The sequence below is a fragment of the Martes martes genome (genome assembly GCF_963455335.1).
Source record: "Martes martes genome assembly, chromosome: 15".
NCBI classification, from domain to species: domain Eukaryota; kingdom Metazoa; phylum Chordata; class Mammalia; order Carnivora; family Mustelidae; genus Martes; species Martes martes.
Genome location: NC_137903.1, coordinates 38,602,843 through 38,629,353, shown reverse-complemented (window position 1 = coordinate 38,629,353; position 26,511 = coordinate 38,602,843). Strand labels below are relative to the sequence as shown.

The following is a 26,511-nucleotide window of genomic DNA, read 5'->3' as shown; positions in this document are numbered from 1 at the left end:
TGCCCACCCCTTCCACGCTGAAGATCTCTGAGGTCCCACCACGTCCTCCTCTATAAAATGGGGAGGACATCGACCCCACGGTGCTGCTAGGAGAGAAGCACCCGGAGTAACGTCCCACACCTCGATTCAGAGCTGTGATCACCACCCGCCACTCAGGTGCAGCCCCGAACTCTGGTCTGGCTCGGTCCCTAGGGCAGATTCCCACAGGAGCTCCCCTGGCTTCCTCGTCGCTAACATGGGGATAAGAACACCCACCTGCTCTGTGGGGTCGCCATGAGTCCGGCAATGTCATGGCCCGAAGCTGGGCACCCAGCATGGCTCTCACACCCTGTGGTCATTATTAGCTCTCTCAAGACCCGAAAACGGCTCAAGGTTCTGACAGAGCAGCTGCATGGATTCCTGGTCACAGCTTGTGGGAGGGAACTCCTGGGGTGTCCATGCGCTCACGGCTCTTACAGCGTTCAGAGGACCCCCTTGGGGAAGAACCCACCACGATAAAGCGAAGTTGAGGCTCACGCAGGAGGAAAAGAAAACCTGGCACTTTGTCTATAACTCTACTTCTTTAAGTCTCCCTATCTCGAAAATTTTTATGCTAATCGAACCGTCCCAGGAGCCTAAGCTACTTCGCACACTGGCTTTCAGGGGATGGAAAGGACACGGGCTCTTTGAAGTCGGAAGACCTGGGTGTAAAGGCAGGTCTGTGGCTGCTGTGTGACTACAGGTAAGTCGCTTACCCTCTCTGAGCTTCTGTTTCCTCACTTAGACAAAGGGAAAAAGGAAACTATTGACCTCCTAGGACTGTGAGGAAGGTCAAACAGGAAGCGAAAGGAACCTATAGAAGGTGAAGTTCTAGGTAAACATGGACTACCTTTTACTGCTAAGAGAAGGCAACATTCAAGTTTCGGTCTCAGGAATCAGAACCTCGGGAGTCGGTGCGTCCCCCTTTATGGGTCCGAATTCCCTACTTCCATTTTAATGATCTCTGTGTACTTGTGTCTGCTGGTACGAGCCCCATCGCATCTTTCTGGAAGGAGGCAGATTACAAAAGCAAACAAGACACTCCAGGGTGAGAAGTGTGGCAGGTCATGCCCTCCGGCAGACTGTCTTCTCAGGAATGGGTTCAGAGATGAGACCAGCCAACCCTCCAGCTACCCAGCCTAGACAAAGGCGGTCTGCTCCCCAAAACACCACCTGGAATCTCCTGGTTTTATAGCTTCAGGCTCAGAGCAAAAAATCTGTATTTTGTTCTCTGTACAATTTTTAGAAGCAAAACACCTTTTGGAAACTTTTTTCCTAATGCACCAAGCTCGCAGAGCCCAATGCAGCCTGTATTGGGGTGTAGACAAGACCAGCCAGGTAGGCGGATGAGACGCCCAAGCTGCCACCGCGTCTCAAACATAACGCACGACGCATCACACAAACACCATTCATAAACCTGAGTCACAGGCCTCCGACGGGAGCCGGGTGCAGGTATAAATAGCCTGTACGTGTCAAACAGAAGAAAGGAAAGCAGGGTCGGGGAACAAGGTGGAAATCATTGTGCCCAATTTAAACATCAAACATCTCAGCCTTGTCATTATTTACAACGCTCGAGAACAACTCCTACCCAAAGAGGGGGGAATGTCGAATGGAAAATTCTCAACCAGCGGATGTCCCCACGTGGAGTGAACAGAAGGAATGAGGCAGCAGCACGTGACTGCGGAGTCACTTCCTGGCCGCCGGCCGTGCGGGCACAAAGCAGACGCTGCCGCGTTTTCTGGGCGTGTGGCTGCTCGGGGTCCTTGACACAAGGCAGCTGGACATGGGGGAGCCATCCATCGGCGTTCAAGAGTTCTGTGATGCTTTCGGACTGACGGCTGAAGAGTACAGTTTGGGGGGCCAAGAACTAATACTTGGAACCTGTGAATCGTTCTTCCCTCGGATTCCCGCCTCCCCTTGACTTTGGAGATAACTCATGACTGACGTACAGCCCCGAGCTGCATTCCTGGCATGGCCAAGCTGGCTCTCCCATGGCAGAGCGTGAAAACAGACAGCCTGTGGGCTCAGGGACAGTCGGAGCCAGAGGCAAATCCGTGCACCCTCCAGGCTGTCCCACGGAAGCATGGGGCATGGCCAGGGGTCAGAAGAAACACGAGAGGCTCAGACAGCCCACGACACCCTCAAGGCTCAGCGGGTCCCACATACTCGGCCTGGATCCTGGGTCATTCTGTTCTGGGCAGGCCCCATGCAGCCTGCCAGCTGCCCCTCCTGTGGTCTTGGGGCTCTGTGTGCATGGCACGGAGCTGTCGGAGAGAGGCGTGCACTCAGGAGGCGGCAGTCCTTGCCCAGGAGAGGTCCCATGGCCCAGAAGGAATCGTGACCCGAGCACAGGCTGGGCAGCGATCCCTGCGCTCAGTAAGCTTGGCCCACCACTGCTGCAGGAGCCCACAGTCCACAGTTGTCTCTCACGCGTCCCCATCTGGGCCTGGCACCCGTGAACTCAGCCTTGGAGGACGTGCGTGGTCTGAGTTAAGAGCTCACTAGCGTGTAGATCATGCTGAAGGCAGAGAGAGAGGAAGAGAAGGAGTGAGCGGGAACCTGCGAGGGACTCAGACTGACTCTCACCCAAGGGTCCTTCCCCACGCCAGACGCCGTGGTTTCTTTCTCATCCCGGTTCTGGAGCCCCACTCCTTCCACCACATCAGACTACACCTGTGCTGTGAGCGTGTACCAAGTCCCTCGGGTAGTAGATATGATTGCTGTAAGTGCAGGGTGTTACCCTCACCCGCGTGGACCATCTGGTGGCTGTTCCTCCTTCCTGCAACTGTATAGCAGGTCCCCGGGGTGGGGCGTGAGGGGTTCTCTTCCCACCACCTGCCACGTATGCTTCTGTGATGCTGCATGATACCCCACTGCTGAGGGGATGCCTGTCACCCCTGCTCCGAGGACCGACGTGAACACAGGCCCTCTGGGCACATAAACCACATAGATTCTGAATTGGGTCACTCCCTACGTGTTGAAAACTCTGGCTTTTAACCAAATCCAGGCACTGAGCGTGCATTAAGAGTGTGTGTCCTAAGGTTGTGCCCTGACACTACCAGGGAAGGAGTGACGCATCCCTATGCTTTTAGCAAGGGCTGCGGGCTAATTCTGCAACATCAAGGAGCGTTCCATGCCAAAATATACCACTTTGCCCTCCTGGCACCAAGAAAACAACCACCTGTTCACATAAGAGAGAGGAAGAAGGATCATCTGAGAAAGGAAACCAAGGGAAGTTACTCTGTTTTATTTCTAACCCTATCCAGCTTCCGAGGCCCAGTGAGCTCCTCTGAGTTCAAGTGCCATCTCTGAGAACCCCGTAACACCTGTGTCCACAGAGCATGACTGGCCGGACAGGAGTTGGAGGGTCTCCCTGCACGCGGGGGAGCCAGCGGGGTTGGGGCGGGGGAATGCATAAGAAGCGGATCATTCAAGGTCACAGAGCCAGGGAGGGCAAGGCAAGGAGCCACGTCCCGTGGCCAAACCCCAGTGCTCTCTCCACGATGACACCGAGTGAGGTCACGGGTGTCCTTTACCTGCTCTACTCACTTTCAGACTTTCAGTCACTCATTCAGCATTTACTGAGCGCCTCCTGCATGCCAGGCCCCGTTCTCGGGGCTGAGAGACAGTGCTGAGCGTGCAGCCTGACACCTGCCTTGAGGGAGCATAGAGCCAAGCTTCCACGATAACGAGGAGCTCGTGGGCTCCTACTGTGCACCACACTCCGGCCAGGGCACCGCAGACACATGGTGAACGAGACCTGCGGGGCGTCTGCCACCAGGCTGGCCGGCGAGAAGATGATCATACAGGGAGAGGAGCAAACATGAAGGAGGAGGCAGCTGTGACCTGGAAGAAGGGGCAGGGGACTGGTGCTACTTCCCCCTCCTGGTTTGGAAGATGGTTATCTGGCGCGGGCAGGTCACCCACACTGGACTAAGCAGCTCGTGTTCGCGTTCGTGTTAGCTAGGATCAATTCCAGGAAACTGTGTGCATCTCCTGGTCCACGGGGCACCTGCTGGGGTGGTTAGCACGGGACATGGAGAAGAGCCTGGGCTCTGGGACCAGACAAACGCGTCTCAGCCAGGGCCCTGGACACATTTCTTAATCACTGGGAGGGCCTATGAAATGCCAACCCCAGGGTCCCAGCAGCTGTCACTTCAGTCCGTCACTGTACTCAGCCTGGATGGAACTGTCCACGTGCGTGGGTCACCCTCCCCCCACCACGAGAGTAGCCGGGGCTGACAGTCCCATATGCCCACAAGTCCTGGAGCTAAGGGGCTGGGAGTTCGGGAGCTGGAGACACACAGCCTTGGAGGAGCTCTGCAGAGCCCCAAGACGCCAGGTTCAACAAAGAAGGGGGAGTCCTGGCCGCTGCGCAAGGTCCCTGCGAGGCAGGAGGAGCAGTTCCAGTTATGTTTAGCAACGAAGTAATTAGTAAATGCAACACGAAGGCAGAGCCAGACTGAACAAAAGGACAGACGGCCGAATGGGATGTCTGGGACACGATGTTTATAGGATGGTCACACTCAGCCAACGGACAGGAGCCACCCTCCCCCCCCCAACACACACACACACACACACACGCCCGCCCCCACCTCATGCCCCAGGGTGGATGCCCAGCCCCAAAATCCTGAGTCAGCAGATCCAAGCCCAGGAATCCACAGTTTTCAGAAACAAACCCACCTCCCTCTGGCTTCTGATACAGAAAGCCCAAAGACCCCACTTGATGAGACTTTTCTAGATCTTTCCTGTGACAGCCAGCAGTACAGATCCCACGTTTGGGATCAGACTTAAGATGCACTATTAGCTGCGACATGGGAAAACATCGGACATCTGGGATTCCGTCTCCCGATTGTTACCGTCTGGGCAATGAAGGTGTTGAGCCCCGGGCTGAGCTCTTGGCTCAAAGCACGGCTCATTTTTAAATGTGGATAAATGCAGCACCACCCCAGCCCGCCCCAAGCCGGGGGGGCTCGCTAACACCCCATCCTCCTCTTCCTCGCCTGGGGATTGACAGTGCCCAGGAGGGGGCTCCAAAGGGGAACAGGAAGGAGACACTTTAAGAAAAGGCACTCTGGGGACGCCTGGGTGGCTCAGTTGGTTGAGCAGCTGCCTTTGGCTCAGGTCATGATTCCAGCGTCCTGGGATCGAGTCCCGCATTGGGCTCCTTGCTCGGCAGGGAGCCTGCTTCTCCTCTGCCTCCGTCTGCCAGTGCCCACTCTCTCTCTCTCTCTCTCTCTCTCTCTCTGACAAATAAATAAATAAATACTCTTTAAAAAAAAAAAAAAGAAAAGAAAAGAAAAGAAAAGAAAAGGCACTCTGGGGGCACCTGGGTGGCTGAGTGGGTTAAGCCTCTGCCTTCAGCTCAGGTCATGATCTCAGGGTCCTGGGATCGAGTCCCGCATCAGGCATCTGTTCAGCAGAGAGCCTGCTTCCTCCTCTCTCTCTGCCTGCCTCTCTGCCTACTTGTGATCTCTCTCTGTCAAATAAATAAATAAAATCTTTAAAAAAAAAAAAAAAAGAAAAGAAAAAGAAAAAAGAAAAGGCACTCTGGGGGCCCCGGCCATAAGGCAGGCTGCTTACAGCCATCTGCTTCGCTGGGCCAGTCTGTGCAGAGGTGCAGACGGGCGGGGCAGGGGGTGGGGCGCCGAACAATCACAAAGTCAGCACAGTTTCCCTCATTAGCGTGGTGCCGTGTAATATTGGGAGAATGTGAGTGTGAGCACATGAGGACCTCGTGTGCTCCTTCAAGACACACAACCACCCCGCAGGGTCTCTGTTCTGTTCCTCAGAAGCTCCCACACAGACTAAGGGCTGCAGGGGACCCAAGGGGCTGAGCTGGGGAGGGAGCTCCATGGGGAAGGAGTGACTAGCTGCATGTCGCCAACCGCCTACCCAGAGGGTGAGGACAATGCATTTCTCTGTGAGGTCCTATGGATGTGCCTGCCAGGGGCCAGGCTTCCTGTAGAACCCTCCACCCCACCCCACCCCCACGCCTCTGTGCACAAGCCCAGGCTCCCAACTGAGTCAGACAGCCGGCCTCAGACCCACATGGCTGCAACACCCACCCTCACAGCCACCACCCCCCCCACTCCTGCCAAGAGCAGGAGGTGCAAAGCGCCTGCAGGACCCAGAGCGCCCAGAGGGACAGAGACTCACCAGTAAAGGTAGTAGAAGAAGGACAGCAGATAGAACGCCAATTTACACCAGGCCTCCTTCTGACAGTAGCTCAAGGTGTCCGCATTCATGACCGCCGGTGGGTCATAGGCAAGCTCTGAGCTGTCAGCCGGACAGTGGAAGTACCTGCAGGGACAGAGAACACAGCATCCTTGGCTCTGGGGCTCAGAAAGGACATCCAAGGGACCTCTGCCCTCTTTGCTGCCTGGCCCTGAGAGCCACTCCAGATACGGAGACCCTCCAGTAGTGCAGGGACTGTGCCCGCAGACAGAGCTACCCGATGGAAGGAAACTGAGTCACCTGGAGGCACCAAGAAGGGCCTCCTTGCTCCCGTGGGCACCCCTATGGGTGTTAGCCCAGGAGAGGGATGGTGCCACGTGGGGTGGCATTGCCACTGACCACGTTCTACCCTGGGTCTCATGCTGTCCTCCACGCAGACCCGCTTTTCAAATCCAGAATGCTAGGGAAGGGATGTCACATTCCCATGGGAGTGTGGTGGAGTTCAGACATTTTTCTTCTTGGTAGAAGGACCCAGAACAGCCAAAGCGCATCGGCCGCGGTGGGGAGAGAGCAGCAGAGGGACCCAGGGAAGTGAGAGCGCAGGGCGGGGGACAGAGGGAGGCTGAAGCAAGCTGTATCTCCACGGACACACCCAACAGCGGCCGGACTCTGGTGGTGAGGCTGGGCGGGCCACGAGGTCTACCCCGGGGCTGACCTCTGGCCCCTGGCAGGGCCTCAGCGGGCTGCTGTCTGTCACTAAGTGAAGGAGGCTGGAGGCCGGCCCGGAGAGAGGCCTTGAGCAGAGGACCCCTGGGCTCAGAAGAGCACCCTGTCGCTAGGAACCTGGGCCCTGGTGTTCCAGCCCATCCTCACACCCCAAAGGACGGCGACAGTGTCGGTCATCACAGGGTGCCAGGAGGACAGCAAAAGCTGGGTTCAGCAACACCTGCCAGCTGGCAGGCCTCATTCCTCGCCTCCCCAGGGGCAGGTTGCAAACAAGGGGCCTTTAGTGAGACCTCGTTCCATGGGGCCCAGGGGGCCAGGCAGCCAAGCAGCTCGGTGGAGAGAGTCAGGGCTCTGTGGGTCACCGGCCACCAGACCGACCTTCCTCCAGCCTACCACTGACCCCTCTGAGCCTCAGCTTTGTCATCTGTAAAATGGGGGCAAAAATGCATCGAGACGACTGGGTGTAGGATGCGATACTCTGCCAAGAACGGGGACGAGATGGATGTGCCCCGCTGCTTTCCACCAGCACCTAAGAAAGAGCTGGGTCAGCAGGACAGCGTCCTGGCCTGGGCCCAGGGGGAAGCAGGAGCAGAAACCCAAGGAAGTCCATCTTCAAGGACTCTGATTTCCAAAGGACTCTCTGCTCCTCGTGCCTTTTCGTTTCCTGAGCGCTTAGGAATTTCTGGAAGTAAGCTAGATGGTCAGACAAGGGCAGTCCCCACCCTGGGGATGAAGAGACCACAGCCACTCCCACCTCCCACATCCCTCTCCCCCCTCCTCCCACCCACGCCTCTCCCGCCAATGGCCCTGAGAAGCAGGGCACCAGTCAGAGTCTCATAAAGCCACCATGTCTTTGATACCCCGGGGCTACAGGACGACTGATCCATACAGAGGTGGGGCTAAACCGGGCCCTTCCCTGTCCTGACTTGACGACCCTGGGGGGTGCTTTAACCTTGTAAGCCACCGGGCCCCACCCCCCACCCATGGATGAAACAGAGAAGGGACCGCAGCTCACCGGGTGGTGCGGATACTGGGTGAGCTGAGCCCACACAGTCCCAAAGCCGGCAGGAAATACATTCCAACACCATGTTCCCACCTGACTGCTCTCCAAGCTCAGACCTCAGGGGATTATGCTGACTCAAAACACGACTCTCTCGTGGGTGCCTGGGGGGCTCAGTCAGTGAAGCGTCCCCCCTTCAGCTCAGGTCATGATCTCAGGGTCCTGGGGTTGAGTCCTATGTGGGCTCCCTGCTCAGCGGGGAGTCTCCCTGTCCCTCTGCCCGCCGGTCCCCCTGCTTGTATCCTCTCTCTGTCTCTCTCTCTCTCGCTTACTCTCTCTATAGATCAAATAAATAAATTAAATCTTTATAAAAAAACGACAACAACAGCAGGACTTTCTTGCGTAAGTGAGTCATCTTCTTTTCTTCCTAACCTGCGCTGTTCTCTCCTCCTGCCCCCAGTCAGTGGCGCCATCCCCTCCTTCAAGGCTGCCTCTGCCCCACCCCCTGCACCTGCTCACAGGCCAAGTTCACCTCCACGGACCCTCTCTGTCTCTTCCAACATCCACTGCTCAGTCACACCGGGAGTCAAGTTCCGTTCTCTCTTCCCCTGCGAGTCCATGGTGACCTCCTAATTCCAGACTCACGAGTTCACCCTCCTACCCATCTGCACAGCTGCCACCAGTTGCTTTCCTAAAACTCAGATCAGGCAATGCCACTTTCTCCCCCAAAAGCTGCTGAGAGTTTCCACTTCCTGCAGAATACGTTGATCCCAACTTCCCCAGAGGAGAGTTCCAGACCCTCTGCTGTCTGTCAAGCCTACATGGATTCACGTCCATTCACGTCCCCCCCAGGATCCTGCAGGCACCCGCGCTGAGCCAGGGCCCTTCCCCAACACACTGAGTGCTCTTACCTCCGAGCCTGCGCCCGCGCTAGCCCCCCAACCTGCTGACTTCGCACCGTCCCTGTACCAGTCTAACTCACATGTTTGTTTCCCTGTGTGCTTAAGTGTATTCCTCACGTCTGCTAAGACTCTGTTTCCCTGTGGCACTGGAGTACACTCTCCTCGAGGGTAAAGCTTCTGTCTCACATCCACATGGCAGTCCCCTCCAGTGCCCAGTGTAGGGCATGCCTCCCGTGTCTGCTAGATGAAGGAGTGCAAGAAGCTCTGGGAGCAAGGGGCAAAGGGTGGTTCGTTCACCTGCACAGCTGCCTTCTGTACTCCGGTCCCCGCTTCCTACGTCCTAAGTCCAGATGGTGACCGGATTTTACAGAAAGCCCGGATCACATGATCTGATGCATAGTCTTGACAGAGAATAGAATATTTAAAATCAGAAGTGTCCCAGAAAATCCAGCCCATCTGGTAGGTGATTTTTTATTAAGATATAATTCAGGGGCTCCTGGGGGGCCTCGTTGGTTAAGCGTCTGACTCTTGGTTTCAGCTCAGGTCATGATCTCAGGGTCACGAGATTGAGCCCCAGGTCAGGCTCCATGCTGGGGGTGGAGCCTGGTTGGAATTCTCCCTCTGCCCCCACTCTCTCTCGCTCTCTAGGATAAATAAATCTTTAAAAAAAAAAAAAAAAGATACAATTCACATACCAGAAAGTTCACCTTTTAAAAACATACAATCCAGTGATTGTTGGCTTGTTCACAGAATTTTCCGGCTATCAGTAGTATCTAGTTCAGAACATGGTCACCCCGTACCCCTTAGCTGTCCCCATCCCTTCCCTCCCAGCCCCTGGCAACCACCCATCTACTTCCCTTCTCTTCAGAGTTGCCCTTTCTTGATCTCTCCCATAAATGGCCTCTTGGGACCAACTTCTTTCCCTTGTCACCCATGTTACAGCATGTGTCGGTACATGATTACCTTTCATTACCAAATCACACGTCCTTGCAAGGACATACCGCATTTTGTTTACCCATTCCCCTGTTGACAACAATCTGGATGGTTTCCGTTTGTGGACGATTGTGAATCATGCAAAATCATAAGATTGTGAATCTTAATACCAGTCCCCTGAGGGACAGAGCCGCCACCCAGGAGGTGCTGGAAGAACGGGTCTCCAAAAGGCAGGGAAGGGAGGGAGGAGAGGTTCGGGGCAGCTGGTCTGTTTGGACGACACTGTCTCTGCAGGGCCGGCTGCCCATGCAGAAGGGAAGAAGCCCAGAGCAGTCCCGAGCAGACTCACCGCCAGAAGTGATAGAAAAGTAGAGGGATGTTCAGCCCCAGGGTGAGCCACTCCTGAGCACACAGGAACATGATGCAGAAGAGGCTGTGGATGGAATATTCCGGAAGCACCAGCTGCAGGGGGAGCAGAGACACAGGCCTGCATCAGCGGGAGGGAGAGTCACTCCTGCCCCACAGGCGGCAACCATGCTGCAACCCCGAGGCTGCCCTGACACCATGGCCCAGCTCTGCTCCGTTCTCCTCCTTGGGGTCCCAAAGTCATGCTTCCTACCCAGGTCCAAGGGACACAGGCTCTCAGCACCCTACTTACCAGAACGGGGCACTTGCTTCTGGGGTCACCCCTGTGTGGTCACAGAGGGCGGGAGGAGACACCCCCAGAGGGTTTCCACGGTTCTGTAACCCCCCTGCTCCTGGCTTCCCGGTCCCTACATACCCCCCTCTACAAACTTACACACCTACAGCAAACACATGTATTTGTTTCAGATGGAGGCAGACTGGGAAAGCATCGAGAAACAGCATTTTGCTGGATGTGGGTGGACTGGGAGCCCACGGGAGAGATGGCAATGATGATGGAGGAGATAGAGAGGCTACCCCAGACCAGGAAGGGGCCGGCGCTCGGGGACCAGCAGGAAGGCTGAGCTCGCCAGCCCGCAGCGCAGCCACATGACGGTAAATGGTGAAACGAGCTTCAAGTCACGAATTCCCCAGGGTGTTTAATAGAAATTAAAGTTGTAACGGAGATCACAGTGACTGTAAAGGAGAAACCTGGTCCCCAGGCCAATAAATTCACCCCTAGAGGGACATGCACCCTCTTCCCCATAACATAGGAGCCCATATGCAACATGAATGCCTCCGCACTCCTTGAAAAACCTTTCCAGCCAGCCTTCCAGGCTCATCTCCAATGTGAGTTCACTGCCCGCTGCTGCGAGGACCCAGCACTCGGAGCGCTGAGCCGAGCGAGCTGAGCGCGCACACTGGACGGGAAGACCTCACCCACTTCATCCCTGCCCCAGCTTCTTCCGTCACTCCTCCTGGTCCGATCCCCTGCCGAGGCCCTAGGTCTCACCTCCTCGTCCTGGTGGACATTTCCACCTGGATACTCCCCAACCACCCCCGTTCCTCCCGCCCCTGCAAACCCGCCAGCTCTGGCTGCTCCGTGGTGCCCGTCCCCTCTCCGCTCTGCTTCCAAATCTAGCCATTTCTCCCTCACACGGACTTGTGGTCGTTTCCCCCTTTCCCCAGTACCACCCCTGCTGGTCTGGGTTCCGGCACCCCTTCCCACAGCCAGGGCAAGAACTTTCTGGCAGGTTTCTGTCCTTGCACGCACGCCCACGGTCTTGGAGAGCCGTCCTCTCTCCCCCCACACACACCTCTCTGCTCAGGTCCTGAATCCACAAACTTGTTTTGCATGTGATTTTACTCGTGTTAGAAGTGGTTTAACTGCATTTACATGTCTTCCCGTTCGCTGGTGGGACCTTCATCCCTGGCATTAGCTCACAAAGATCTGTGCTGACTACTAGCCTGAGGACTCGGAGAGCAGGGTAGAGTGATGCCGCTCCTTTGTCTTCACTGGGGGACGCCGGGGTGCTCTCCCAGCCTGCACACAGGGAGATGTGACAGAGTAGAAGGATGGGACCCCAGAGACAGGGGGAGAGGAAGATGGTGAAGAACGTGCCCACCCGACCGCTGCACACCTGCTCCCACCCCCTCCGCACGTCCCAGGCGGACGGCTGAGCTGCTGGTGTAAGTGTGCCTGGGGCCAGACATCCTGGGACCTCACGCGGAAGCCACAGGGAAGGTCCCACGGCTGAGTGTGGCCACAGGGAGTGGCAGCCATGAGACCTGGTCTCCGGGGACTCAGACAACAAGCTTTTCAACTGTGACCACATGGGGCTAAAAATACCAACCCAGGATCTGCAAGTGTTAGGTAAGTTCTGGCGGTTACATAATGGCCACTGCACGGTGCTGAGCGAGGCAGCTGACCACACGGGGCCTTCCCTCCCTCATCTGTAAACAGCAGCCCTGACGGCCTACTGGTGAGGCTACTGGGGGGACCCAGCTTCTCCCCTGCAGGAGGCTGCTCTCAGCGGCAGGGCAGTGTCGGAACGGGAGGCGCACTGTGATGAACGGGGCCATCACAGTCATCAACAATCACATGCCAGCTGACCCCAACCTCGGGTGGGTCCCTTGTTGCTCTTACCCAGGACCGATTCTGGTTCCCGGATTCTCCGCTCAGGCTCCTCTGAACCGCAACCCTATCCCTGCTTAAACCAAGCTCCCAGCTTCCCCCAGCGGGGACAGAAACCAAACTTGCCTCTCCCACCGAGAAAACCCAGCCCTGCCTGTTTTCAAGGACACCGGGCAAGGACATCTTGTGTCCATCTGCTTTGGGGCCGGTGGGTGGGAAAAGGAAAGATAATGTCCTTTCATTTGATTCCCCCAAAACAGGAGCCCTCCTGGGATGAGCAGGAAGGAGACCATTTTCTCAGGAGCTTCCGGGAGGAAGCACCCGTGTCACTAGTCCCCAGGTGGGACCCGCACCCCCAGTTCACCTCAGGGGCGGGGCCACGGGAAGGAGGGAAAGAAGGGACACGTGCCTGGGAACCTGGGCTTTCGCTGACCTGGAAGGCAAGGAGAAAACCACCCCAAGTGTCGGCAGGACCCTTCTGAGACCCTTTGCTCAAGGGAGGCTGCTTTCTCTGCAGTCACTCTGGGCTCCTAGAGGGCAGCCAGGCAAGAGCTCAAGTGGGCGGGGGGCTGGGAGGAGGGAGCAGCGTGGCCTCCCTCCAGGGCTCTGATCCCTCGTGCTGGGGCCTGGCGCCCTGGCCTCAGCTGCGTGAGTAGCTGGGACCCCGACAGCTAGGCGTGGTTTAGGCTGACCTGAGTATTGCCCGTTTAATGGTGCTAGCCAGCTGAAGCTTTTGACCTCCTGGAATGTGCCCTGATGTCCACCCAATATTCTAAGAGGTGAGCAGATGACTGTGGTACCCAGGTGCCCAGCACAGGGTCACCTGGTCTAGAAATGTAATTTGAAAAGCCACCAGAAACCAGTCGGATGTGTGCTGAGGTGTGTCCCCAAGAACCCTGGGCCTGGCTCTGAGCCCCGCACAGCCAGCAGCAAACCCTGGTGCCTGTCCTGCGTCAGGGTCAGGGCCAGAACCACATGGCTGCTCCTGGGGACCAGGCCCAGCCTCCAGGGACTCCACTCCACGATCATGTCCCTGTGGTCCTATTCTGAACACCAAGAGCTCAAGGAGAATCAGAGGGAGACAGCAAGGAAAGGACTTCCCTGCTTGGGAAGGACGTGAGGACAGAAGCACTTGCCTTCCCTGGGGAGGCAGGTGGTCAGCGAGGGCAGAGAGGGGGCCCAGGAGCCAAGGGGCGTGGTTTCCAGCCCATGAGCCTCCCACCGCCTCCTTCCCCCCGCCATCCCTGAGCACATCTTATGCAAACCAGGGGAGTCTCTGCGGCCTTCCTGCCCACCCACACGGACTCACTTCTCTGCAAAAGAGGCACAGGGAGAGAAGGTGGGGAGCAAACCCACACCCCCGCTGCCTACTGCTCCTGGCTCCCCAGAGTGTGCACAGCCCAGCTCACAGCTCAGCCCGGAGGCCCCGGATGACCAAGCTACGCCACCTGTTCCACGGGCTCCAGACATGCCACAGGCTGCTCGGGCTCCCGCTCCCCCTGCCCCAGCCGCCACAGCCACCCGGTCCTTCCTGCCCCGACTGCTCCTAGGACCAGCTCCCAGCCCGACTGGTGGCTGTCGGCACCTCTGGCCTTACTGCCACTCCCTGTGGGTCCTGCCCACCAGCAGTACCACCTTTGGGGACACCAACCCACTGGGGAAACTCCCCATTTTGATCCAGAGGGAAGTGTGCACGCCCAACCCCCCAAGGAAGAACGTTCCTTCCATCTGAATTCATAGGGGTCTCAGCTCTGTTTCTGGAGGACAGGGAAGCTGGGAACAGATGGCTCAGCTCCCTGACCCTCCCTCCCCACCCCAGCTGCTCCTCCAGCCCATTTCCTTAAGCCTCGGGCTCCTAGCAGGACTCCGAGAACCTCAGCGGGGGGTGTTGCTAAAACATACATGGCTGAGGCTCACCCCCAGAGGTTCAGATTTCGTGGGCCTGGGGGGGTCTTTCCCAACCAAATCCCAGGAACCCGCTGGGAATAGTGCTCCTCACAGTGCTTCCAGGACCAGCACCATCAGCATTGCCTGGGAGCTTACGAGAAAATGCAGAATTGGGGCTCCACTCCAGACGGGCGGAACCAGAACCTGCGGGTTAACCAGAACCTGCAGTTAACAGAACCCGCAGGGGATCCATGTGCACATTCAAGTTTGCGAGAGGGCCCCTGAGCACGGACTCCTAGAACAGGGTCCGCCCGCCACCCACCCCAGAATGCCTGGGGCATGCACGTTAAAACACAGATTTCTAGGTCCTACGCAAGTCTACCCAGAAAGACTCTCTGGGCCAGGAATCTGCATTTTTTAGGACAGGCCCAGGTCTGTTTTGTTAAACATTGGAGCTGAGGTTCATAGACCAAGGGCTCGAAGAAGACACGAGGCAGAGGCTTCCTTTCTGAAAACCTGGGGTCTCCTTCCTCACCCCCAACCTCCTGCGGGACCATCTACACTCATGGACTCGAGCCCTGGGCAGGCAGCCTTCACAGGTAAGAGCCAGTGTGTCGGCTCCTGGCTCCCCCAGCCTCCACTGTGTGGGAGAACACTCTGGAAACAACCCCCAGGTTAGCCCTGGCATCTTCCGGGGATGGGAGACATCTCCCTCATCATCCTTCGCTACCCGAACTCCAGCCTCCTGTCCCTGTTCCTGTTCCTGGCAGGCTACCCACCCCCCAAACCCGGCTCCTTTCACCAGTCTTCCTCCTGTCGGGTGGGCTTTCCAGTTTGGGAAGGGGCCTGGTCCCTTTTATGACCAAGCCTCTGGGACCCAGCCCTACCCCGCCCATACCTCCCCAGCTGCCTCTTGTCACCGTTTTCTTCTTGCAGCTTCCAGACACACTTGAATTCCAAACACCTCTCTGCCACACACGGTTCCCAAGTACCTAAGAGCCCGGCGAGGGGGAGGTAAGAATAAAAGCCTTCTCTCGAATAATGCCACACTTTCAGAGGGACACATGCCTGGGAATCCAGGGAGATCTTAAGTCACACTCCGCTCCCCACTCCTTCATTCCTTGTCTTTAAGCCAAGGATGGTGGGAGTGGGAACTGGGGTCAGGATACAGGGAGTGATTAGGCAAAAGCTCAAATTGTCTGAGAGGAGAGACGCTAAGGGGGAAGGGGAATGTTCTAGAAGGAGAAGGGCAGAAGGGCAAGGATTTCACAAGCCTGCCTGCGGGTGCGGGAGAGCCCACTTGCACACTCAGCAGATCCGTATTATAAGCATTGGCCAGGCATGAACGCCAAGCAGTCTGGTGAGTGGAGACCGCGGCATAGGTGCACAGGGTGCGCGTGGAGCCTGGAGCACCACCGGACGGGAGCCGGAGCACAGCGTGCAAGCAGCTCCATGCAGGACGAGGGGAGACAAGACACGCCCGTTCTGAATGCATTCCTTGGAGGGAGCCCAACTGAGGTCCTGAGGTTGTTGCTCTGGGGAAGGCAGTGTCGGGCAAAGGGCATCCTCATGAGGCTCTGGTGTCAGCCTTCCCTGTGGCTTGAGAGAGTCACATTCTCCTTTCTGTTCTGGAATGACGTGACCTACAAACCTCCCCTGGAGGTGAGACGGAGCCTTCGTACCAGCTTCCTACAGCCCAAGACAGCGGGGAATGGCCATGGAGAGCTCTCCTGACCGGGAAAGGCCACGTGACAGCTAGGGGGCTTCTGTCCTACTATTGTCCTAGGCCCCGAGCAGAGAATGGGGCGCACGGTGGGCAAATCAGTCTCCAGGTCGGAGTCACCGTCATAAGGCTCCCGTAGAATCTAGGCTCAGCGGCTAGCCATGCCCACCCAAGCTGCCCTCTGATCCCCGGCTGAAGGCAGGGAGCCCCAGATCTCTTCCTGATTCCTGGTCCTCTCCATGGGACACTTCTGTCCCCAAAATCTCTCCTGGAACGGCACCACAGACGGTTTCTTACTAGAGCGAGGAGGCTGGTAGCAGCCTGGGGCCTGAGCAGCACATACATTCCCAAAGGAGAGCATTTTCCAGGATAAAGACAGACAATTATCCTACTTAACAGCTCTGAAGTGTGTTAATTACCTATTACCTCCAGCTGCTTGGAGACTTTATGCTCAAAACGAGCAAAGGAGGCTGAACAGGAGAACAAGTATGGGCACCTGGGGAAGGAGAGCTGTCAGTCCTATTTGCTGCATGCCCATCGGCACCCACACGGGGAGGCGGGCTCAACAACCCAACCCGGAGCCCTCAGGCAAAGACAAGACCGGTAAGCAGTGCCCTCCAGAGTGCCGGGCATGGGTGGTCTGAGTTCAAGCACGGTGACCCCGGATCAATACAGGTCGAACCACCCAGGTCCCCTAAGATGTGGATTTCTTACAGCACCGGGTGGTAGAGGTATTTCCTCTTCCTGTCTTCTTAGTGGCATTTTCTCTAGCTTGCTTGACTGCAAGAATACGGTATATAATCTGACGGATCTCACGAAGGTTGGCGCCCCTCAACCTCCCCAACGCCGTTCAAGGGTCAATAGTGTACACAAGTGTGTTTTCCAAACTCTGGCAAAGGTGGATAGTAGCAGGACTGTGCCACACTTTACCAGGAATTTGAGCAAGTTCACGTTTTGGAGAAAAGGCAAAAGCATATGGTAACTCTGGCTCCCAGGAAGGGCTCGAGTGGCAGTATCTTGGCGGAAACAGTATTTGACTCAGGAACGAGAGCTGGACTCTAGACCTGACTGTCCCACGTCAGAACCTTGGGTGAGCTGTTTGAGGTCAAGGGACTCAGTTTCTTCAGCAATAACACAGGGCTAAGAATGGCGCCAAGGAGAAGAGGCATCTCACCTGCACGTTCCCACACCCCTGCGGGTCATGTCAGCTCAAATACTTTGAGTTTTGAGATTTGAGCAATTAAAGTCTCTTGAAAATTAAACCAATGTGTCTTCCCTTTCCTCTCCAGTCGATTTCTAGTGCTTGCAAATTTTTTAAAATCCTCTCCCTCCGTGCATTTCTGTCCACAGAAAACCCATCATTGTCCATGTCACCGTTAGCTACTCTGAGGTCCTAAAGCTCTCGGGCCCCTCAGGAGTGACGTCTTCACCGCCCCCCGAGTCCCGCACGTGTCCATGTGTGTCTCCCCAAGTCCCTCTCCATGCAGCTCCAGCAGCACAGCGCCTGGTAAGCACCAGCAAACTCACCACTTGCTCCCTCGACAAACGTGCGCTGAGGGCCTCCTGGGGGGGGCTCAAACATCGGACAGGCACTGGAGGTACCGATCATCAAGCACCACGCCGTTGCTCCCCGGACAGGTGCGAGGGACCCCGGCTGAGCAGCAGAAGGTGCGCCATACTTAGTAGTAAGCAAGCCTAAACAACGGGCAGTGGGGAAACCAAGGCAGACACGTAGCCCTGCCGCACAAACAGGACACACCGGGGGCCAGTGCCAGCCTCTGCCACCTGTCATGGGAGCGACGGCAACTGCTTGATGGGCAGGCCTCCCAACTGCCCCCTCAGCCGAGCTCCCAGCCCACTCCTAGCAGGAGCCTCTCCGTTCCACCCTGCAATGCTTCCCCGCTGCTTCTAGAATAGGACCCACTCCTTACGATGATCTCCATGGCCCTATGTGACCTGGCCCCCCTGCCCTCCTGAACCCTACCCCACGTCGCTCCCTTGCCCACTCACTCAAGCCAGACTCATCCCCTTGCTGATCCTCACACCCAGCCTGCCTGTTGCTACCTTAGGGCCTTAGCACGCACCATCGCCCCTGACCTCCTCATGACGGGCTCCTCCTCATCCTGGAATGCCCGCACAGTCACCTCCTCAAAGGAGCCCACCCTCTGGGCCCAGAGTTGTTCTGTTCAATTCTCTTTAAGTGCTTCACAGAACCTACCATCACTGTCTGAACATGTCCATTGCGCACCTGTTTACTTGTTTACTGCTAGATACTCACGACTCCCTCCCTGGCGCCTGGACCTGCGGCTGGCACACAGTGCCACTTTGTGCTGAGTGAATGGTCAGTGTGCGTGCAAACACCACGATCACCACCCTGAACTGATTGCTCAGTGCAAAATCTGCACAGCTGTCTTGGAGACACACACGGCGCTGACTCCACGGTCGCTCAGCAAGCCTCAGGGCCAACAGTCTGCCTCCCACACCCACAGATGGGAGTCCTAGCCCCAACCGGTCCTTTACAACACCTGCAGCAGGTCCCCAAGGGGTTGAATAAAGCAGAAGGGGTGCAGACTCGATCACGGCTCAGCAATTCGAGCTTGGAGTGTCCAGGGCGGCAGGTGAGGCCCAGCAGGAGGCCCGGCCATGAGACCAGAAGACGTGAGCAGAGACTTCCATGACTGCTAATCCCACTTCCGTGGCTCCTACTCATTCACTCAACTGTCACCGTACTTGGGGCCCATGTGCCCAGCGGTGGTGGTACAGCAAGGGAAAGAGCCATCACCCCATCTGTAGGAAGCTTCCATCCTGGTGTGGAAAACACGTGCTGGGAGAGGGAAGAATGTGACACCAGGAGCCGCAAAACCAGTGGTCTGCGGCCTGGGGTCTGGGAGGGCTGCCCTGGTGGACAAGGGTCATCTTCGGGCCTCCCTCCTCTGGAAGGTCCGGGCAAGAGACAGTGGCTGTCAGGACAGGATAGGTAGAGGGGACAGAGCCACCCAGAGGGGCTGGAAAGACAGGAGTTCCCACCTGGTCAGTGAGAGCCAGCAGGAGAGGACAAACCGTCACTCCAAGGTCCTGCACGGCGGTCGTGGGCTCACACACGGGAGGAGCACTGGAAGGGGAAGCGTTCTGGGGGACCCTGAGCCCAGCATTGGCCTGTGTCCAAAGAGTCTGGGACGGCTGGGCACACGGGTCAATCCTCACAATAGGGACCTGGAGGCTGAGGAAACGTGGCAGAGGAAATTCGGATGAGCTGGCAGAAGGCACTCAGCAGAGGAGGTGGGAATCAGAGCCCAGCACTGGGCCCGGGGCCCCCAGCATGCAGGGCGAGGAGAGAGGGAAGAGCCCGTGAGGGTAAGGAAGGGTGGTGGAGATCGGCATCGGGACAGGCAAGTTCCCACCTCAGAGGAGAAAGGACACTGACCTCACAGGGGAGGAAACACCTGCTGGCCTGGGTCCCCCACATTCCCGCTACGTCCCTGACGCTCAGACACAGGTGTCTGCGAAGGGCAGGCCTGGAAACGTGCCGGGGCCTAGGGTCTCCTTCCCCAGGTTTGCTTTCGCAAAGGCACGTGAGCGTCACAGATGACGCAGTGACCGACCAGTCCTGCCCCTCACCGCAGGTTGGTGACCCGGTGAAGATCAGTTAGTGTTAACCCCCTCGGTCAGGGCACAGCCAGGACACAGTGTGGCAGCTGGAAAAATCTATGAAGTTTGGCAACAGGCTAAAGTGTTCCAGAGTTTTCAAGGTGGTTTCCAAAGCAACCTCAGGGACCAGATTCTAGAACGTTCTATTTTAAAAACACCCAGCTGATCATCAGAAAGCCAGAAGCGAAACAACGAAATAATAAGGTACATGTTGGCAATCCTTGTAAAGATGAACATGTTCTCAAAACAGGAAATAATTCTGTCTGTGAGAAGTATTTTGACCCCAGAAGCAAACAGGCCGGATGACCGCCTGCATTTTGCACAGAATATTAAAACTGAAAGGTCCCCTGTCATTGGGGTCTTCTCTCAACGCCTGGGTACAACACACATTCCCTCCAGCCCTCACGCCTCACCACTTGTGCAGAGACTGTCACAATTCCACAAGTCACGTCCTGCTAGGGGCCCAAGGCCAGATGACTGCGGGGGCCATTCTGCCTTCAGGAAGAGGACGGCAGACAGAGATGCAAACACAACCGAAGACAGCCACAGATCCTGTCATGACTGTGGGGTTTCCACCACTACTGTACATCAGAATCCTTGGGTAGAACTTGCTAAAATGCAGATTGCCAGGCCCCACTTCAGAATTTCCAGAGGGATCTGTAGTTCAAATGCTGTGCTCGCTGCTCTGATGAGCAACCAGGTTTGGAAGCAGCTGGTAAAGGTAGGGGGGAAGAGCTGACCCAGGCAACAGGACAGGGACAGGTGTCAGGGGGTGGCTGTGCGTCCGGGAAGGTCACGGCTCTCCCACAGAGGGAGCACCACCTGGCTGGCCCGAGGCCCAGGGCCAAGAAGGACAAGCCCCTGGGACAGGCCCTGGGGAGGGCCATGAAGGTGGGCAAAGGCTCCAGGACAGGAGTGACACACACACATCAGCGTCGGCAGAAACAACCCAGCAGGGTTCAGATGGCCGGATCAGCACAAGCAGGCATCTGGTTTCAGAGAAATCAGTGAGCAAAACTGGGTCCTTAAAGTAAAGGAGTAAAGCTCTAAGCTGGAGGGATGTTGGTGGGGGGGAGGGGGCGCACAGTCGGTTAAGCATCCAACTCTTGGTTTTGGCTCAGGTCATGATCTTGGGGTCCTGGGATTGAGCCTCCCGTCGGGCTCCATGCACAGTGGGGAGTCTGCTTCAGATTCTCTCTCCCTCTCTCTCACTGTCTGTCTCTCTCAAATAAATAAATAATATAAAAAAACAAAAACAAAAACAAACAAACAAACAAAAACCCTAACTTGGTTGCAGTAGGAATGAAAAGCAAGAGACAAAGAAGCAGTATTTAACATTTTTAGATGCGGCTTTATTTCAGAATGGATTGTAGGTGGCTCACAGCATGCTAATTAATCATGACATGTTGGTCTCTGTCCGGCTATATTTAGCAATACCTAGGATCATGTGTGATTTATTCATGTTTTTAAACGCTTTCCCTCTGGCTTTGTTCCATTTCCTCCTTTGAAGAAAATGCAGTGTTGTAACCACTCTGCGGCAGAGCATCCCCTGTGTGCTAGGACTGCACACGCGCCACGGGGCCCTCGGGGCCAGAGAAGATGCAGCCTGCGAGGGGAGTCGAACACACGGACTGGGCTTCACTCTGCAGAACAACTGCAATGAATGTGGTAGGACAGAGAAGGCAGAGGGTGTTTCTTGTTTAGTGGGTTAGAGAAAGCTTTGTGGAAGAGATACCAGAGGTGGAACTAAAAGATAACATTTTAGCCATCGGAGAACACTCCAGGTGGTAAAATAGTATAAGAAAAGACACAAAGAAAGGAAACCACTGGGATGCCTGGGTGGCTCAGTCCGTGAAGGGTCTCCCTTCAGCTCACGGGCTCCCTTCTCAGCGGGGAGTCTGCTTCTCCCTCTCCCTCTGCCGCTTTCCCTGCTCATGCTCTCTCTCTAATAAATAAATAAAACTTTTTTTAAAAATAGAAAGGAAATCACAGGGTAGTCTCACACATCTCTGTTCACAGGGTTTGGCACAATCCCTGGCACGCAGTGGGGACTCAATATTTGCTGGGTGAACAGAAAAGTGTTTGAAAGGAAGTAGATTTCCATGATGTAAGGAGAAATCACAGATAGCCTGAGAAACATGCTACGTCTTGGTCATTTGTGATCCAACATTGGGACCCAGAGCAGGCTCTGGGACAAGGCAGTAGTACCTGATCAAGTTTGGCCAGATCATTAGCACAGGCTGCATCTGGAAGGAGGGCCGGAAAACAAACCAAAGGCCGGGGGTGGGGGCGGGGGTGGGGGTGGGGGATCCCAGCTAGTAAGCTACTGCAAGAGTCCAGGCAAAAGAAGAGGAAGGGACTTGGTGGAGGAGGGTTGCCATTCATGAAGCACCTGGGAAAGCAGAACCCACAGAGGACAAGTGTGGTATTATATCTGAGTGACACAGAAGGCAGTGTCTCCAGTAACCAACACGGGTCAAGTGAATGAGCAGGGTATAAGCCGGCATGTTTATGGCTGAATGAAGGGTGAACTCGGAACCCTTCAACCTCTCTGCCTTCCTGCTTCACCCAATACAATGGGAGTTCCCACCAGCAATTTCCACATCTTGGGGAAGCACTAGGGAGGAAGCCCGTGGCCTGGCTTTTCTTGCTCCTGTCCCTAAATGCCACACATTCTCTGTCCATGCCTGCAAGCATGTGGCCGGCACCTGAGGTCAGGACCTAGAGCTGCTTCTGCCCCAGCACAAGCCTGGAGCCGCCCCCTGTAGGGCACTTTCTGTGTGTGTCTGTCTCTCTCATACATGGACCATGGCCGTCCATGCAGCTGGCAACATGACACTGTATTTTAATCCTCATCTAGACTTTTGTGTCTGTTCTCGACTGGGACAAACCCACAGAAGTGGAGAAGTGGGGTTCTTCAGCACTTCTAATCCCCGTGCAAGACGTAGAACTAGGTACAGGAACTCAGCAGATGGTCGAGAATGCTAGCCCAGAATTCCAGAGGGAGAGAGCAGGAAAAGGTACAGTCTAGGGGCCACTGCAAGCTGACTGAGGACAGAAGCCCCAGCCCTGGGGGAGGTGAGCCCCGAGGAGGCAGAACCTTACGCTCAGAGGCACAGGGTGTGCAGTGACTGGGGAGGAGAGGGTGCAGGGGGTCTGAGGAACGTGCCTCCCATCAGAAGGGTCATCTGCCGCTCAACCCCAGCAGAGGACTACCTTAAAAAAAAAAAAAATGGTTCTAGTATTGATGGATCTTGTGCACCTTTTCCCAAAAGCAAGCTAAAAAAACTGGATTTTTGTGTGAATATTTTAGATGCTTAAAATATTAAATGGGTTGAAGAAGACAAATGTGCAGTCCATATAGGATCCACAGGTTGCTGACTGCAACGCTAGTACAGAACAGGAAGAAAACAAGGCCAAGGGCAGAACCCAAATGGACACCTGTGTCTTTGGCATGGGGCTGGGGGCGTTAAGGCAGACAGAGATGCGTGTGTGTGAGACAGAGGGAACCTGGAGTGTTCTTTTGCCGGGTGGCCAGAAAGGAGGACATGACCAGCAGCGTCACGCTATGGAGAGCCGGGTGGTGAGAATGAATGCATCAGGCTATTGGAGTTCGTCGTCAAGACGTCACTGGTGACCTTCAAGATAATCAGTTTCTGTGGAATGAAAGGAGCACCTGTCACCTGCGAGCGATTCTCAGATGAGTAGGAGGAAGTGCAGGCCGGGCTGTTTGTGGCTCTTTCCAGAATCTGGCAACATATGGACAAAGAACCACGGGGGCTGGTAGCACAAAGGGTTACCAAGGCCAATGACATTTTTAGGACAAGGAAGACAAGATGTGTTTGAAGAAAGAGCCAGAAGGTACTCAGGAAAGAGCCGGCTAGTCCAGACACGCTCTGGAATGAGCTGGAAGGAGACAGAACGGAGGGAGCCCGAGGACGGGGCAGCCAGCCAGTGTGGCAGGGAGGGCCCCTGAGAGAGGACCAGAGACAGGAAGCCCAACGCCAGCACCCCACTTACCCACAAGCACACAGGTTCACTGCTAGGAAACCACAGGAGAGCTGGGGCACTTAGGGGAGCACAGAGAGTCAGGGCACGCGATGGGGCGGCACAGGCCATGGGGCTGCCAGAGGTCAGCACTAGCTGTAAGCGGGAAGGCACGGCCCGGCCAACACATAAATGTTTTATGTGGGAAACAGGACATGAGGTTCCCTAACGCCAGCCTCTCAGCCCCACCCCTGCTTTTCACACACCATGGGGACCCTGAAAAACCACCCTCACTCAGGATTCTCCGGAAAGATAACTGTCCTGAAACAAAGTACAAAGACTGTCCTAGACTAAAAGAGATGCTGGGAAACATGACAACCAAATGGAATGTGGGATATTTGACAGGATCCTGAATTTTTTTTGGAAAAAAAAAAAAAGCTATAATAAAGCCCTTTATGGGGAGGAGGGGAAACAACCATGAACTATAATCAGACGTCATCTTCGGTGTCCGTGGGCATGGCCAGGGGTTGTGGTTATGCTGAGGAATGCATTTGGGGGGAAGAGCTGTAAGGTGTGCAACCAAATGGTCCAGGCAAACGCGCCCGTGCTCTGCGCATGGGGGCAGGGAAGGGCAGACGAAGCACACGTGTCTTGGTGAAGTCTGTGGGCACGCGTCACAGGGCTCCTTCCACAAGCCCTTACACCTGACAACGTCCTCCCGGAGAAGTTGAAAGTCCCCATGCAAACCTCAGCATTGCCCTGGAGACTCAGAGGGCGGGGCCCAGACTCAGAGTTCATGAAACCGCCAGCAGGGGACTCCTGCGTGCAGGCGGGAGCTGACCTCTGAAACCCTACCCCTCTGGCTGGGAGTGTCAGGAGATTCTGGGAACTAATGACTGTTCGCAGCCCTGCGCTGGGGGCCAGGGACGGTGGGGGTGGGGGGGTGGGATGTGGATCAGGCACCAGCCCCGCTGAGCCCCAGCGGCCAGGCCACCAATGCAGCCGAAATGTATCAGTGAACCTGAATGATGAAGCCTGTTTAGCAAAGGGTTTCACACTGGGCTGCACATTATGGTCACCCCGGGGAAGCGTTAAAACTCCTGACGCCCAGGATTTATCCCGAACCAATTAAGTCAGAATCTCTGGGACAGACAAGAGTTCCTAAAATTCCCCCAGTGATTCCAGTGTGCAGCCAAGTCTGAAAACTGGCGTCCTAAAGAGCACTCTGCGGGCGCTAGGTATCAGGGCTGATAATTATGTGGGCCAGGCGAGGATGACGCCCGGCTCCCGATTCCCTGGTTCCTCGGGGGTCTTCTCCAGGCTGGCAGCCTCGTTCAAGGATCCCTAAACCAGCTCTTGAGTTAAGAATCGAGGTTCTGACGCCATTTGTTTCTTGAAAGACAGAAGCGCATCTTTTTCTCATGAAGCATAAACATCCCTAGTATTTTTACACATGTGAACTCCCCCATGGTTCCGCAGGACCCCGTCAGCTCTCCCGCCAGCCACGGGAGAGCTGCACACCGCACACGCAGCACACCGCACTGTTGAGGTGGAATGAGGCAAGGACCTTTCTATCTCCTCCGCCCCAACACACATGAGCGTGCGCACACACACGCACAGGTGCACAAGCATGCACACCTGCCACACTCAAAATGTCTGAGTCCCTGCGGGTCTGCCGGCTTCCTACATCAGCCCCTGATGGGTTCCAAATGTTCTAACTCGGGGTGCACGCTGGATGGCCGTCAACAGCAGGGTACCCATCGTGCCCTGGAAGAGACCAGGGTCTAGTGCACTGGCCCCTGGGTGTGGCCGGTACACCTGCCGGGGGTGTGCCTTCCATGGAGTGTGGGCTGTGCCTCCCACCGCAGCCACGTGCATGACATCAGCGCGTGCCACAGGGACATGGGGTGGGCGCTGGGCGGGAGAACAGACGGTCTGTGTGCTGCAGGACATGAGTGACATTCCCTGTGCAGGAGGAGGACACCCCTGGAACTCCCACATGTTTCTGGTCGTGAAATAGGGGTGTGCGCACACCCTCTTCTCCCCCGGAAAGAGTGCTCCAAACCAGCCTGGGAGAGAAGGTTCTCTGGAGGTCAGTGCGGGTCCTGCAGTGTCCTGAAGACTCTGGAAGCCAGCAGGGGACTTTGTGCAAAGCCTAGAGGCAGCTCTGACCAGCAGTGTGCTTCTGCAGGACCGGGACAGGGAGTAAGCTGCCGCTGGCAGAAGGAAACTGCCTGGAGCTTCCAGCAGAGTCCCCACAGCCTGTGCATGAGAGGAGCTGAGGCGGGGAAGGAAGGGGGGAATGGGAGGGTGGGATCTAGTGTCTGCAGGGTCTCCCAGAAGTGCTCCGCCTTGGCACCCATCAGAATTATGGAGGGGAGGGGGCTTTTGAAAACACTACTGCCCATGTCCCCTGGACTAGTTAAGTGAGACTTTGTGCAGGCCGGTCCCCGTACCCAGATTTTAGAAGCTCCCCGGGAGATTCAAATGTGCTGATGGGACTGGGAAACTCTGATCACCCGGAAGGCCTGCAGACAGAAAGTCAGCCTGTGGGCTCCCCGGGAGCACCTGGCCACAAAGACCTCGACACAGGGCAACAGTCACCCCCGCACACAGCTGGGGGCACGGCACACGGCTTCCACCTTTTGGGAAAATAATCTGGCGATTTTTTTTAAAGTACAAATTCATATACTCTTCAGCCCAACGATTTTACTCCTGGGATATAAAGTCACGAAGGTGTTCACTGTGGGGTGCTTACTGGCAGGGGCCAAATAAACAAGGCTAAAAACAGAATGTCCATGGATCCGTGGACTGGACAGACTGTCTGCGGGATGGCATCTGAGGACAGGTTCTTGGGCAAATCCATTTTGATTTTGAAGAGAGTTAGCTCTGTAGTAGTGACCTACAGTAGAGCCCCTACTGTCACAATATGTGGGCAGGGAACAAGTGCAAGAGACCAATTTTTCCGTTATTG

The 26,511-nt window shown here is 56.0% G+C and overlaps 1 protein-coding gene across 3 annotated transcripts in view; it reads right to left on the bottom strand.

Moving 5' to 3' along the window:
• Positions 1-2,508: 2,508 nt before the first annotated feature.
• Positions 2,509-26,511, bottom strand: part of CNIH3 (cornichon family AMPA receptor auxiliary protein 3) — a gene marked incomplete at both ends in the record, with an annotated part of 90,222 nt that continues 66,219 nt past the window's right edge. For 2 of the 3 annotated variants that reach the window (XM_080824812.1, XM_080824810.1), the window contains 3 exons: positions 2,509-2,536; positions 6,178-6,321; positions 10,106-10,218. In XM_080824812.1, the coding sequence (XP_080680938.1) occupies positions 2,509-2,536; positions 6,178-6,321; positions 10,106-10,218 (285 nt within the window). The remainder of the gene's footprint in view (positions 2,537-6,177; positions 6,322-10,105; positions 10,219-26,511) is intronic. The other variant, XM_080824811.1, reaches the window with a different exon arrangement.